The 15954-nt window shown below is 30.8% G+C and overlaps 1 protein-coding gene across 1 annotated transcript in view; it reads right to left on the minus strand.

The window, feature by feature from the left end:
* Nucleotides 1-513: 513 nt before the first annotated feature.
* Nucleotides 514-15954, minus strand: part of LOC123294228 — a 137462-nt gene continuing 122021 nt past the window's right edge. Inside the window, exons 9-10 of the mRNA XM_044875343.1 lie at nt 1902-2594; nt 514-1404 (exon numbers count right to left, since the gene is read on the minus strand). Coding sequence (XP_044731278.1) covers nt 514-1404; nt 1902-2594 — 1584 coding nt within the window. The remainder of the gene's footprint in view (nt 1405-1901; nt 2595-15954) is intronic.

Genomic DNA, 15954 nt, shown 5'->3' on the forward strand with positions numbered 1-15954 from the left:
AAGCTTCACTTTTAATAGAATGATTAGAAAATGAATTTTTCAATATATTTACGTTTCATGACTATTACAAACTTGCCCAGGTAACTAGATTTGCTTTCAGCGTTACTAAATAATAAATGAATTAAATAATATTAATAATCATTTAAAATTATATTAATTGAAGTTCGTTGTCAATATAATTTAAATTACTTAACCAATGAATCGATATTATTATTATTGATGTAATATTGACTGATTGACAGGTTTAACTTACCTCTGTTTAATTTATGATCGATATTTAAACTCAATATAGTTTATAAAAGCTATATTATTAATAATAATATTTCTTTAATCTTTTATTTCTTGGAATAAACATCTAGAATTATTTTATTTTAAACTTGCTGCAAAGGCAGAAGTTAAGTTATCACGACAGTACACAGTACTCAAACTGCCTTAACTTTAAAATTAATTTTTAAAGCATGTATAGGAATAAAAATAAGCAACTTTAATTTTATAAAAAATTTTACTTTATTCTCAATAGATAACGGTCATAAATGAATTTGGTAATATTTCCAAATTTTTATTCCATTGACGTTCAACATCCTGAACCGATAAAAAAAATCGTTCCGCATGCAAATTATTTAAAACAATTACAGTTCGATTATCTGGTGTATCAAAAGCAGTTGCTTGAATTTTATCTTGATTATTAACCATATCAATACGTATCGAACCTGGTACCAAAAATTTCGATGCATGTGCCATCGCATAATACATTGCATTCTTATAAAACTCCCCGCTAGTTTTATTCACAATAATTGGAGCATTAACAACATTAAAAACCCAAATTGGACCACCGTTTAAATCTAACACCAGATTCCAATCGACCCATCCTTGACTCCAATGATTGAGCGTTTCAATAATACTTGATAAATATCGTTCTCCATTACGCCAATCACCCAGTGCAACACCTGGTCTTGGTGGCCTTGCAGGATCTAATCCAACAAGGCCACTTTCACAACCTTCTGTGTACATAATAAATTTATCCTCTAATCCTGGCATATGATGGATGATTGTTAAATCACTTGGTGGACGATACACATCCAAATACCAATGTACTCCAATACCCCCAAAATATTTGGTAACGTTCGGTCGATACAACAGCATCTCCAACATCCAAAAGAATATAAAATACCTTTGATCGTCTCCGACGATAATTTGTACATCGTCGAAACCATTTTGAGTTAATGTTGGAGACAAATTATTCATGATAAAATCAGTTTGTTGGAGAGGATTCCAAGTCATGCCATTAAAATGAACTATTGGTGTTCCACCCATAACAGGTTCATTTTGTGCAGACATCGAAGAAAAATTGAATCCATGCCTTTGGTATTCTTGTACAAATTTTACCAAATAATTAGCGTAAACCTGTTAAAATATCGAAGATAGTTAAGAACTCTAGGAGACTGTTAGGGGAAGATAAGTTTCAGGTAATAAAGAAAATTGATATTGCAATCATTGACAACACAATACGTGAAAATATGGCAAGAACGTAGCAACTGCCGGAAGGGAAGAGTGCGCTTTTGATGATTCCATATTCATTCATTCATTTTTTTTAAAAATATTTACGATTGAAAAAAAAATTCTTGAAGGCACGAAAATCGAAAAACTGATCATTAATTCGACGTTTGATCCACGCTAAAGACCTCAATTCAGTAGCGAATTAGTCAAACAACAAGAATAGCAAATGCTACAGGAAAAAAATTCAGCGTAAAAAACGGGTTGGAAAAGTTTAGTAGGCTTAAACTTTAATGAAATTTGCGAGGAAGGGGTTTGATATCATATAATATTTTTACACTATCAGGTTAGATTTAGGAATTGGGGTAGATTTAAAGTTTTAGTTAACAAAAAATTTGAATATAAACCTGATAATATTCCCGCTTTAAGAAACCCATACCACGGATTTGTTTATTGGTTTTCATATAAGCTGGAGCCGACCATGATGCTGCCATTAAATGTATTGGATAATTTTCTGATAATTCTATTGCTTGCTTAAGATACGGAATCCTATACTTAAAATCTTCTTCGGATAAATTAAAATGAACTAGTTCCGTATCATTCGGAACATCATCCAAAGTATATCCACGCACTGAATTATCCGTGCCTCCAATTGGTATGCGCAGAACTGTGTACTGTATTCCATTCTCACCGAAATATTGTTGCATTAGTAAATCTTGGGCGGGTTTTGGAAGATCGGCAATATTAATTCCCGTTGCATCTGTCCAAGCTCCACCAAATCCCATAATTTTTTGATATGTTTTCGTACGACTGAGTATAATATCAGGCTTTGATCGAAATTGGAAACTTGATTTTGTTATAATTTTTTGCTTCATTCTAAGTTCATCTTTTGTCGAAGTATATGTCACATATTGATTCGGTTCTAAGTGTTTTGGAAGCGGTTCTATGGAATCACAGTAGTTTGAATTACAAACACAGATAAAACTTGTTTCGCCATAGTCTCGTCGGATACATTTATTTCCTATTATTTCTTGCGAAAGTGCAAAAAATAGTAAAATTTTCAGTGTTTTATTGTTAATCAACATGACTTTTTCTGATAACTGAAAAAATTAAGAACATTTTTATCGAAATTTCATAACTGAAATATCGAATTCCATTAATCATTATGAGGTGCGAATCGATAATTTATTAGTTCGCATTATTATCATAAAATTTATTAGAAAAATTTTATCATTTAACTATAAAAGGTTTTACATTCTTTGATAAAATGAACATTTTTTTAAAATTAGACAAACCAGGGCTGGATTCTGGAAAAGCGAAAAAAATTCTGGAAAATAATTAATTAATAATAAATTTTTCAAAACCAGTGATGTTTCCGAAAAAATGTACCGAACCAAAATTGTTTAATTTTTTATATGCAAACATTTTTTACATTTAAACTTTTGTTCTATCTCTAACGTTTTACAAGATCAATTTTTTCGTAAAATCGTGTAACTTGACAAAATAGACAAACTTTTAAAAGCTGTGTCTCCAAAATTATAGGTTTTACAAAAGCCGATTACTCAAATTGTTGCAAATTTAATCTGCTTGATGAAAAACTAGCCCTTCCGGGTCAAAATTGGCAAAAACTGAACTAAGGTCAAAATTTTCGAGGTTTTCTTAGGTTTATGCATGATTTGGTCGTTTGCCGAGGTCAAAAACTTGGATTTAACATTGTCTTTACATTGCAAACACCAAATCGAAAAACAAAAATAACTGATTTGATGTAAGGTTTACCTCCTTTTCATATTATTAAGATTTGATTGACACCCGGTATACAAGGTTATAATCATATAACTTTCATTTTTACCAAAATATTTGCATTATAAAAGGTCTAAAAATTGTTGTCTTCACATGAAGATTATAAATATAGGCATAAAATATTATTTATAAAATTATTATTTAACGATTAAAATTTTTATGGCCATACACACACACCAAATATGGATTTATAATTGATTATTTTTATGATGTAAACTTAATTATATTACAAATATTATGACGCTTTAATTTAATATATATACGGGAAGGTCGTAAAAGGTTAGACCATACTTTTGACTGTTTTTCATGAATTTCATTTTAAAAAAAGTCTAGGGAAATGTGCGAAAAATCAATAAAATTAACTTTTGAAATTAGTCAAAAAATGGGAAATAGTATATTACATATTTAGGGAGTAAAAGTGTCAGCTTTCTGCCCACCGTGATAAACGAAGATGCCGCTTTCCGCCTCCGTCGAGGCGGGAGCAAGTAAAGAATATCTCAAATCTCATGTATATCGATAATAAACATCCCGTTTCTATGGAATATTAAGCGAGTATTTATTTATTAATATGACCTCACTTTCCATGTTTAATACGTTTAAAATCAGACAAACGAGCGGGTCTACCTAGACAACTACCCTCTATATGTATAAATATTTAATAGGAATCTTAATATAATGAGAATTATAATATTTTTTAAATTATATTCATATAAAAATAGTTATGCATTATTATGTCAAGTTATATTATTCAAGAAGAAGAATTAATACTAATAGACCACCGCGATTTAGGTTGATAGTTTTTATTAAGATTTATGAATTATAGTTATTTTTAATATAGCCAAGTTTTTGCAAAATATGGTTGTTCTCTGATAAAGTTCAACATACCTCAGATTACTGAAAATTTTTGATTTTATAATTACTGTCCGGAATAAGCCTAGCCATTTCTTCATTTCAGAAAACTTATGTAGTATTACATAGTAGCACTATTCCAGACTATAATCTATCTCTGTGTCCAATTTTATCCAGATCAGTTCAGCCGTTCTGGCGTGATTGAGTTACAAACATCCATCTACCCAAACTTTCACGATTATAATATATATCAGAAGTCTTTGAAATTTAATTGATTGACGTCGTGTTTTCTGGCATCCAAGAGAGAAGTACGCTGGACTACGTATAAAAGTATACACAGTCCTACTTTTCAATATAATTTTTAGTCCCCGAATTAAAAAAAAGGGGTGTTATAAGTTTGATCGCTATGTGTGTGTCTGTCTGTCTATGGCATTGTAGCGCCTAAACGGATGAACCGATTTTAATTTTTTTGGTTTCATTTAAAAGGCAATTTTACGGAGAGAATTCTTAGCTATGTTTCAAGTGCGAGCTTAGAGTTCCGTTCTTGAAAAAAACTAAAAAATTGACGAAGATATTCAAAAGGCATGACGTATAATTTTAACATATAAATAATTACTATGGAACTAGGTTTTTTCTTAAAGATGAAGGATTTTGGGAGAATAATTACATCCTAATTTTAAAATACCGACCATTATCCGACGCGGGCGGTAACTTTATTTTTTCTATACTTTATACTTAGGTATTCACTAAAAAAGTGTAATTTGTTTAAAATAGAAAAATTCCCAATATATACTTGTATTTAGATGAATCACAAGTATTTATTTTCATTTTTTTACTACAGTAGTTAATATCAAATTACGTAAAAATGAACACACACAAAAAAACAAGAAGTAGGTAATTCAATTTTTATTATTCTCAAGTAAAATAACACCACTCACTGAATTTAAAGCCTATGACTAATAGATCTAAAGCTAAGCGTATAATTTTACAAAAATTTCAAAAAACAGAAAATTAAAGAGGTGTTTAGGTTAGAGTGGCTGTCCCAGGCCATCCCCGGGCACTTCTCCATGAACCATTTAGAGGTGTTGAAGAAGGGCAGCAGAGCTTTAACCTCATAGATCTCAACGAACATCAGATCAGAGAGATCGTCCAAGTAAGGCTGGGTCAAGAGAGTTCATCTCCTCATGGCAAGAGCTGGACAGTGACAGAGAAGATGAGACATTGTTTCCTCGTCGTTCATCCTGTGATAGTTTCTGAAATAATCGTGATACACTGGTATGAAGATCTTTGGAATGCGTACGATTGTACTCAAACCATATTTGCAGTACTATAAGTGCGTATCTCTGTCCATCTAAGATTGGCCTTTTTTAACATATCCTCATCCCCGATGCCTATTGATGCTTGTGCCAATTCTAGCTGGCCTTGTGCTTTTTCTAGCTAGCTTATCAGTTTCACACTTCTCTGGAATGTCCCTATGCGATAGGTAACTATACAAGATTGATTGATTCTTAAGAAAGACTGCACAGAAGATGGAAGTTACTTATCCTTAATCACTCTTGACCTGATGTGATTATTGTTTTGAGTGGAATCATTTCGATTTAGGTATCGATGGGGAAGTTCAAATTTGTTACCTAGAAAATTCTGGCTTTCATCCCTTCACCCCCATTCACCCCCACTTTAAAATTTCAAATTGCACTCCCTATCTTATAATGTCTCATTTGAAAGGCATACAATTCGTATCTATTTTTCCAAGTTTTTTCTGGTCGTTATTTTATCCAATTACACGAAATATATGATAAAAAAAATGTTTATTTGTCTTTAACTATTTACGTGCTTTGTCCTTTCCGTTTGTTCCAAAATGAATATCAAATGCTACGTCTAGCTTTAGAACTATACATAACTACTTTATAGTAGTGGTGTAATTCATCGGGTTTAAAAACTACTGTTTTTAATAAGAGGGTGAAATATAAATATGTATAATATTGAATATAATATGATTTAAAAACCAAGTGTACATAGAAGATGGTACACCAGATATAATATTCCCACATATACACCCTCAACCACTATACAACAGGAACTTGGTAACCGGTGGTTGGGTCAACATAACCGGGAGCAGGTCATATACAAAGATTTTTATTAAATCTGTGTACCCTAAATATTTTGTGTGTATTAATATCTAAATATTATGTGTTTTTGAAAAACTGTAATATGAAGGTCTTATAGTAAAGGAGCTGGCGAATGTAAATACGCTTTAATTCGATATTTGGGTAACTAAGCAGGAAGGGACATGCTTCTTGCTAGTTTAAGATGGTTAATGTTTTCTTTGCTAAGAGCTGGTAGAAATGGACACTCGCACATTAACAACTCTTTAACATTCCCTTTGAAGCTTGCAAAAAATTGATATTTTTTATCTCCAATTTCGATAAAACTCAGTATATAAGGTAATTTTGACCCAAAAAGTACAAAAATCGGGTGCACTTGATGACTGGTCGAATAGTTTTTGAGATACGGACAGAAAACGATCAAAATATTGTGATATCTCAGAAACTCGGCATTAAATGATTACATTTACCTGATTTTTATATTTTTTGGATCAAAATTACCCCATCCCCCGAGTTTCAACCGTTACCCAGAGAAAAGAAGTTTTAACAACTTTTGTTTGAAATATTTTTTCATAAACACCACTGCTTCTGATGAGTAAGAAGAAACGCAAATTAAGGAGAAACTTTTGTGTCAATTATCTCCAAAAATGTAAAAGATAGGAACTTGAAAACTTGCAAGTAGCTTCAAGTAATGTCTCGTGAAACATTATCGGTAAACCTTCTAGAAAATATTTTAGAAAATCAAATAAATGGCAGACCAAATAGTGTTAGTATCTTTAACTTCCTTGTAATTTCTATATAGCACTTTCAAGTGATATTCAACACTTTCTATACAGAGTATTGCAACCATTAACTCAATCAATTGTTTTTTTTTCACTACCTACATGGTTATCTAAATAAAAACGTACCACCCAGCTCCTTGATTAAAAATATATATACAGACCATCATCAGTTTTAATATAGAAGTTTACCTTGAAAGATTGTACAAGCATTTTATTAAAACAACACAAATATTAAGTAAATCACATTGAAGAAGATGGTTTGTGATGATGTGGGGGGCGCTTAATGGTATTATTATTCAATGAAATTAACATTTATTTATTTATATTCATGAATTCTTGACCATGCCATTGTTCCTCTGGACTTTAAGAGTCTAATTACTGTCAACTCTTTGAAAGTAAACAATCCTGACTCTGTTTCTATTCACGTGAAGGTATTAAGATCGTTGGCTCTTGACGTAAATTGTACGTGCTATCAATTTTAAACTCTATTTTAACCCCCTTCGATATACAGTGGAACCTGGCTAAGTGAGACATCAAGAGCCCTGCAAATTTGTCTCACTTATAGAGGTATTCCATTTACCCAGTGTCTCAGATATCCAGATATAAATAAATTGCTGTCTCATTTTCAGAGGGTTCCATTAATAGAGGTCAGAATACAGATTATTTGAGTTATAGAGGTGGGATTATTAAATTAAATAAATTGAGTCTGGCGCGACCCTCGAGGTCCACCCGAAAAACTTCCCAGTATAACTAAAAGTTACAAAAAGGTCTTGTAAAAATTTTTAGATCATGTTTCGAACATGTTTTGTAGCTTGTGCTGGAACGATCATTATCTCCATAGATAAATGATGAGTTTCATCCACTTTTAAGATTCTGTTTATTGAGTTTTTTGGAAGTTTTCTATTGCCATTAAAAAACGGCTCAACCAATTCTGCTGAAAACTCTTTCAGTTCTTAAATACGCTATTATACGTCGAATAAGCCCGGTTACGTGTTACTGTCACTGGTTTGCGAGATAATCGAGGTGAAATAGCCCGAACGAACATACGCACACACACAGGCATCACATTGAAAAGGTTTGATTCGGATATTAAGGCCTTGAAACCGCGAAAATATGTAAACCTGGAGATTTTCAAAATCGATACCATTACATTAACTTCCTCTGGGGAGTTTATAACATATAAAATAATAATAAAGGCCGCTATAATCGTGTTGGTTTTTTAAACTCTTTTAATTTATAAAAAAATTATGCAAGCAATGACATCCAACACTTTCTATACATGGTATTTCACCAATTAACTCAGTCATTTGTTTGTTTTCACTTGTTTACTTGAAAAATTTAATATTTCAGTTAAAAACTTCTAAAATTTAGAAAATCGAAAATTTTATTAACCTTTGAGACAAAATAATTGCTCATTTCCTTTTTATATAACCACTAAGATTAAAAAAATGAGAAAGGATTATCTAACCAAAATACATGATAACATATTGCTTCTAAAAAATGGCAAAAAAAAAATTCTCTAAATGAGTCAGTTGTTAGAATACAGAAAAAAAAATTAATAAAGATTTCTACTCTACAATCTTATAAGAAATACACCAACATAGATATATTAAATGTATAATAATAAGTAAATATATAGGGCTGACACCGGATTTCCTTCCGTCTTATAGTTACAAAAAATAAAAAAAAGATTTTGAATATGTGTATCAAAACGTCTTACATATATTTATTTAGTTATGAGGGATCATAATTTAAAGTATAACAGAATATTAATATATATAGATTTAAAAAAACGAATAAGTATTATCAAATGATTATATATGTGTAGGTGTAGTCAAACGATAGCGTAAAAGTTTGTTTTTTTTAAAATTTGGCTCACGTGAAAAATGAAAGAAAAACTCGCTCCCGGTGTAATCGCGGAAGACTTGATCAGGAATCATAAGTCGATTACTCTCTACACAGGACGAGATGAAACAGGTGTACAAGGTTTTCAGATTACTGGCGGTCTAAGCCCCCATACTTTAACTGCGCATGATATCTTTTTAACCTCCGAACTAAAAAAAAGGCGTGTTTTAAGTTTGACTGTGTCTGTGGCATCATAGCGCCTAAATGGGTGAACCGATTTTAATTTTTTTGTTTTCATTGGATTAATCAATTCAATTTCGGAAAAGGCATGACATAAAATTTTAACAACCGTTAAAACAAACCTGTCTCAAGTCATTTCGAAAAGTGAAATGGTAAAATAATTAGGTAATTCAAAACAATAATTCAAAAGAACAAACTCAACTCAAATATTTCAATTTTAATTAAAATATTTCCAAAAATTGGTCCCAAAAAATGATAGCTCTCTAAGTATCCTTTTCATCTCATCTGATGTCCTTGACCATCACTTTGATATTGATTTAAGAAGGAGTGTTATAAGTTTAAAGTGTTCATCTGTGCGTCTGTGTGTTTCTCAGAAGCATCGTAGTCTCTAAACGGTCGAACCAACTCGATTGAGAACAATTTATAGACAAGTTTCCAAAAATCATTTTACAAGAATTAAATCGCATTTGTCGGGGGTTTTTTAAATTTTGTAAATTCCACTTGTTTCTGATTTTTAGGCAAAATTATTTTTACATGAAGGATATTCTTAAAAAATGAAAAATTCTGGTATAATTACGGTAAAACATGGTCAGGAATCCTCCTTAGTCGTTTACTCCCTAGCCAGAACAAAACAGGAGGATATCGAGGACAATAATTGGGGCTATCAGATTACACTTCACTTACATTGGTCATACTCGGGACTTCGAAATTAAACCTTGTTTTTCACGTGTAGAAACAATTCCATTTTTACATGAAGGATATTCTTATGATAATCGGAAAGAAAAACTTATGTCTGGTATAATTACTGGAAAACATGGCCAGAAATTCTCTTTTTGTTTACTCCCTAGCCAGAACGAAACAGGAGGATATCGAGGACAATATTTGGGGCTATCAGATTACACTTCACTAGGTCATACATGCATTGGTCATTGGTCACACGCGTCTTCGAAATTAAAACAGAAAGTAAATGAAGGACTTACACCTTGTTTTTCACGTGTAGAAACAATTCCAATACGCTAGCTTGTGATTAGATATTCCCTAAAAAAATGTAGATATATGTTTTAAAAAAAATCAAAATCGGTCAAGCATGTGTTTCTTCATGCATCGAAGGTTACGCGCGTATAAGAACTAGGTAATGAATAAAATATTCTAGAATTTAGACAAAAAAAACAATTCCAAAATATAAAATTTGTTTTATAGGTAATTTAGATTTGTTTTTATAGTCATTTTTATGTTTTAACTTTCATGTACAAACAATTAATGTCGGTAATTAATGACTTTCATTAAAAAAAAAATCATGAATTGTATGCAAAAATTAAGAACATTTTATTTTCGGTTTAAGTGCTAAGAAAGTGATAAAGTATTAAATTTTATGAGTGCATGTCCAGAAAGTATTCAAACGAAACCGTATTCATCTGATAACGTCATGCGTTAGCCTATTATTTTGAAACACTTGTAAGCTCGGAGACAAACATTAAGAAACAAATTAAGGAATCCCGGCTCTCTAGGCTAATTTATCCCAGAGTTTCAGAATCAATGTAACCTTCGTTAAAAAAGTCTTGAAAGCCCGTCAGTTCTCGTATCAACTGTTCGGTAGTCTTTATGATAATAGTAATTATTATTATTATCAACAGTTGTCTCAGACACATCCTCAACATTTATTAACCCAACACGATTTCCAATGACAACCTGCTGGACACCTGTCACCAAACTTCAGTAGCACACACCATCAAGCAACGCAAATATGGTTGGATTGGTTACACACTCAGGCGAAACAACAGCGTTGCCAAAGAAGCATTTGAGTGGAACCCCCAAGGAAAAAGAAGGGTGGGCCGACCTCGTCATACCTGGCGAAGAACCCTGGAGCAAGAAGTTACTGAAGAAGGCAAATCCTGGGAAGAAGTCAAGTCCATGGCACATAAATATAAATATAAAATGGGTCAACTTTTAGAAGAAAAATTTTTGTTAAAAAATTCGTGGATGATTGTCATGATTGTTATACAGGCAATGGGAATATTAACGCTTTGAAAAGTGGTGAGCAATTATTATTTTTACAAAACGAGTGTCAAGTACACCAAAGCTTTGCTACCGACTAACAAACAATGTCGAGCATGTATCGAATAGAAATAATTTTGTATGAAATATTGTATTAATATAATATTTGTTCCAAAGATATTATATTTCAAATTTTTGATACACATATATTTTTTTTTACATTTTATAATAATAAAAAAAATACACCTATCTATTAAATTAATAATAATTCATTTTATATACCTTGTTACCTTCTCTATTGTTACATAATATTCGATTGTTAGTTACCTGTATTTTACCAAGAGAGTTACCTATTCATTTAAAAGTACCTAGTTTTTTTTTCTTTTGTTATTACATTAATTAGTCGACCGTAGATTAGATCTAGATTCTATAAAAAATAATATTTAAAAAAAAATATACAAATCACGATTGTTACTGATCGTAGGCATTACTTATAATCAATCCATTGCAATCTAATAAAGATAAACGAATTAAAATTATTTTATAAATAATAAAAAGATTGATCATAATTAGATTATCAGATACAGATAGTTAAATAGAAATACTGCAGATATTTTCAAATATATATATTCGTATAATTGGTAATTTTATATAAGGCGGAGTTTATTATATTTATTTATTGTGTAAAAAATGGTAAATAATTTTAAAGTGATTTTTGTGAAATTTTGTATTGAAAGTTTAAATTATTAGACCGAAAGATGACGTTAAGTAAAAGTTCCCTGTTTTCTCGGTTCAACGACAGAAGAGGTTGAAAAATATATGGATTTGAGATGATACAGTCTACAATTTCTTCAAATAATTTACTGATTGAACTCTTGGATGATTTTTTTTTCGCTTTTCTAGAATGTTTCAAAAAACCACTAATTGAAGCTAACCTGGAAAAAAATCAACACACTTTTTTTTTATAGTTTTGGAGAAAATGGACACGGGTAAACAGTGATGTTTACGAAAGAATGCTTCAAATAAAATTGTTAATTTTTTGTAGGAATAACTTTAAACTTTAAACTGTTACCGTTTACAAAATGGAGATACTTTTTTATTTGATTGAATGAGAAAAAAAATTTCATTTTGAAATTGGCATATCTCGGTCAAATTTAAGCTAGAAAGTCGAAAATAATCGAAAATGTTCACAAATACTTCAGTTAGAACTTTTAATTGAATTTTTATATTTGATGCATTGTTTTTTTTTTCAATTTGTAAAAAACTGATTAAAATCCCCAATTACCCCCCCCCCCCCGTCAAACGAGTAAAAGTAATTACAGCGTTCGAATTAACATAGAAAAGTTGCAAACATAGGAAACTGAAATTGAATCATATAATGATGTAAGTGGCAAAAGTATTGCAATCTGTTATTTAAAATTTTAATTTTTTGCGCTTAAGAAGTTTCTGGGAATCGAAGCTGTATGAAAATGGATTCCATCCAGTCAGTTTTCCCGTAAATAATCCTTGTTTCCAATACCGAAATACTTTCCATCGAAGCTTAAGCAAAAAATTAAATCATTCTTTTATAGTATTTTTCGGGGAAATGCGATCTTTGTTTATATCTTCTAGCTGGAAATATAGTAAAAGGCATAAAATAAATTATTTTCTAAATTTAGATAAAAATAAATGTGGAACACCTTCAGAAGGGTGCTTTTACTTTCAGGTGAAGATTTTACAATTCACAAAAAAAGATTTAATAACACGTAATTTAACTATGTAAGAGTAAAAAATATGAATGCATTATTGAGGGTGGAGATTATGGCATTATTATGTATTGTGTAATTATACCTTTTTACTGAAATACACATACTTTTAGGGGATTTGTGTGATCCGGAAGTTTGCATACCAGAATCTTTTTAACAACAAAAATAAAAAAAGGATAATATATGTGTATAGGTATTATTGCACTTGGCAAAAAACTATAATACCTACTTCTGTGAGAATTACAGGTTAATGCATAAAATGCAACTGATTAAAAATAAATTTCTTATATTTTAGGGTTCTCATAGTGAATTGTAGGCGTTATATACTTGGGAAGAATGTAAAAGGGGATGTATTTGTTTTAAATAGTTTCGTAAAATTAATGAAATATTTGCTCTACGTAGAGTATGGTTTAAAAACAAGTGATTTTGTTTTAGGAAACTATTTCAACCAAAAGAAAATAAACCTGTAAATCATTCGGTTGCTATTCCGACAACATTCGCGCTATTTTTTTTAACTCATCTACAGTTTTTAGAAACATATTTTTTCTGAAAATGTAAGAATTTATCACGAGATTTTTAAACTTTTTAGATCAAAAATTACCCCATTCACCCACCGAGTTTCATCAAATTCCAAAACAATTTTTTTTGACGTTTTTCTCGATTTTTTCAAAGGGGTGTACCCCCTAAAAAATTGCAAAAAATCGAGACATTTTTTTATCAAAATTTCGATAAAACTCAGTATATAAGGTAATTTTGACCCAAAAATTATAAAAATCGGGTGTATTTGAAGCCTGATAGAATAATTTTTGAGATGTGGACTATAATCGATCGAAATATTGCGATATCTCAGAAACTCTAGGTGAAATATACAAAATAAGAGCCCCTTAGACGATGAATTTCCGAAAATCCCTTCTCAGTGCTCACTTTACTTAAGGCACGTATGTACAAAATTTCAGGTTTCTAAATTTAGCGCTTTGAGCTGGAATAAAAAATATGACAGTGGTTGCAAACATACCGTTGTTATAACTTTCTAGGTTTGACATCCATTGCAATCTTATGTAATTACATTATAATTGGTAAATAATTTTTTTTTTTTGTAAATAAAACGCAAATCAGTTATTGAACAGCTTAATAATTGGTTAAATTAAAATATTTGTAAAATATTGCTACAAAAATTAAAATAAGTGAACTTATAATGGCGTGGTGTGATATACATAATATATATATATATATATATATAGTCCATAATGAATAATGATGAAATCATAATAATATAATTATTTTTATTGAAATTCTTGTGAAACCATACGATCGCTTGTTAGTAGTACCTTTTATACTAGTCATACATTATAACATGGGAACACTTCATTATCGTCGAAAATATTCGAAGTACCATTCAAAACGCTAAACATTTTGGATTAAGAGCCAGGTCAAAAACAGTTCGTTGAATTTACTAAAGCTGATAATTTGAGGATTGGTTATAGTAGTTGTGTACACACACACACATACTGCAGTCAGTCAAGCGAACGATAGAACAACAGGGGTCAGATATATGCTATCGAAACGGTCAAGTTTTACGTGGTACTAAAATGAATTTACTAATGCTGAAAACTGTTATACGAATTGTATATTGCATATAAATAAAACACACATCATACAGTTATGATTGTCAGTCAGTTAGGTGTTAGAACAATGCTGGTCAGTCAACCCTTGTTTATGAACAATAAATAAATAAGATTCATTTATGATTTCCGTGGTTTTTAAATGAATTTATTAAAGCTGAGAAATGTTATACAGCTTGAATAATTTGTACAGAAGTAAGCCTTTCCTTGATCCGGTTTTCCTAAAAGTATAGCAAGGTAGAACGATTTTATTAGACAGAGAGATTGGACATAGTATTTGACGTCATATACTATTTTTTCCATGAAAACTTCATTCAAAATTCTGTTTTGCTAGAAAGAAATACAAATAAATCTTTGTGGCTTTTATCCTGGTGATTTTTATATAATTTCTCTGTTGTTTTTACTAACGCTGTTGAATGAATGAACTTTTTCTATTCCCCCAATCTCCTTTCTTTCCAATTTCAAGAACCAAAAGCATCGCTGAGATCATTTAGCCTTATTTATGGCTCAATTAGTGATTAAAGCATATAACTTTGTACTTTTGCTTAGTCAAGCACAGAAATATGACTTGCTCCTCATTCGGGCGAACACTGGACGCTTATCTAAATCTTTGTGACGGTTTTCTTTGAGAATTAAAAATAGAAATAGATAGAAAAACCCAACGTGTGCCAATTAAAATGTTTTGGATTCAATTGGTGACAAATTTTGTTAGCAATAGATGGTAAAATAACGTGTCGATAGATCGCAAAATTACAATTTATCCACGCTTGAATGCATGACTTGTACGAATAATACAAAATAGGTACATAATCCATTGAATTTATTGGTGTTTTATAATAAATATTTTTGTCTTCATATTGTATAAGAAGTCTTAATACCTATTGGTGAATGCCCTAAAGTGAAAAGTGGCGGTTACTATACTATATATATATATATTATGAAGAGAGGCGAGGTTGCAGGCTTGCATTACCCCTGCACAGTTGTTTTGGCCACTGCTCTGATAGTGACCAGTAAATATATACACAGTACTTTGGGTCAAAGGTCATTAGGTTAGAGCGGCTTTAAAATATATTTATAAAAAAAAAAACGTGACGTGTTTCATTGCTGCCACACGCAATCTTTTTATTTTGTACAGAAAAAATTTATATAAATCAGCTCAACTTTTCATGAAAAAAATTTTTAAAATGGTAAAACACTGAATAGATATCAAAAGTATTTATTATTGCAGTGCTACGTACAGAGGGTTTCTTAGCTGTTGTAAGGAGAATTGTATTTAAATTCTTGAATTTAATCCATAAATTCCTTTTAGGTAGCGATCATAAACTACTTTCAACTCCAACTTTGAAAGCCCTCTCTTCTTTCACGTTGCTTACCGAAATTTACGCGTATTTAATAACTGAAAGAGTTTTCAGCAGAATTAGTTGATCCGTTTTTTAATGGTAATAAAAAACTGGAAACTGAATAAATAGAATCTGAA

The sequence above is a fragment of the Chrysoperla carnea genome, chromosome 2 (genome assembly GCF_905475395.1).
Source record: "Chrysoperla carnea chromosome 2, inChrCarn1.1, whole genome shotgun sequence".
Lineage (NCBI taxonomy): Eukaryota > Metazoa > Arthropoda > Insecta > Neuroptera > Chrysopidae > Chrysoperla > Chrysoperla carnea.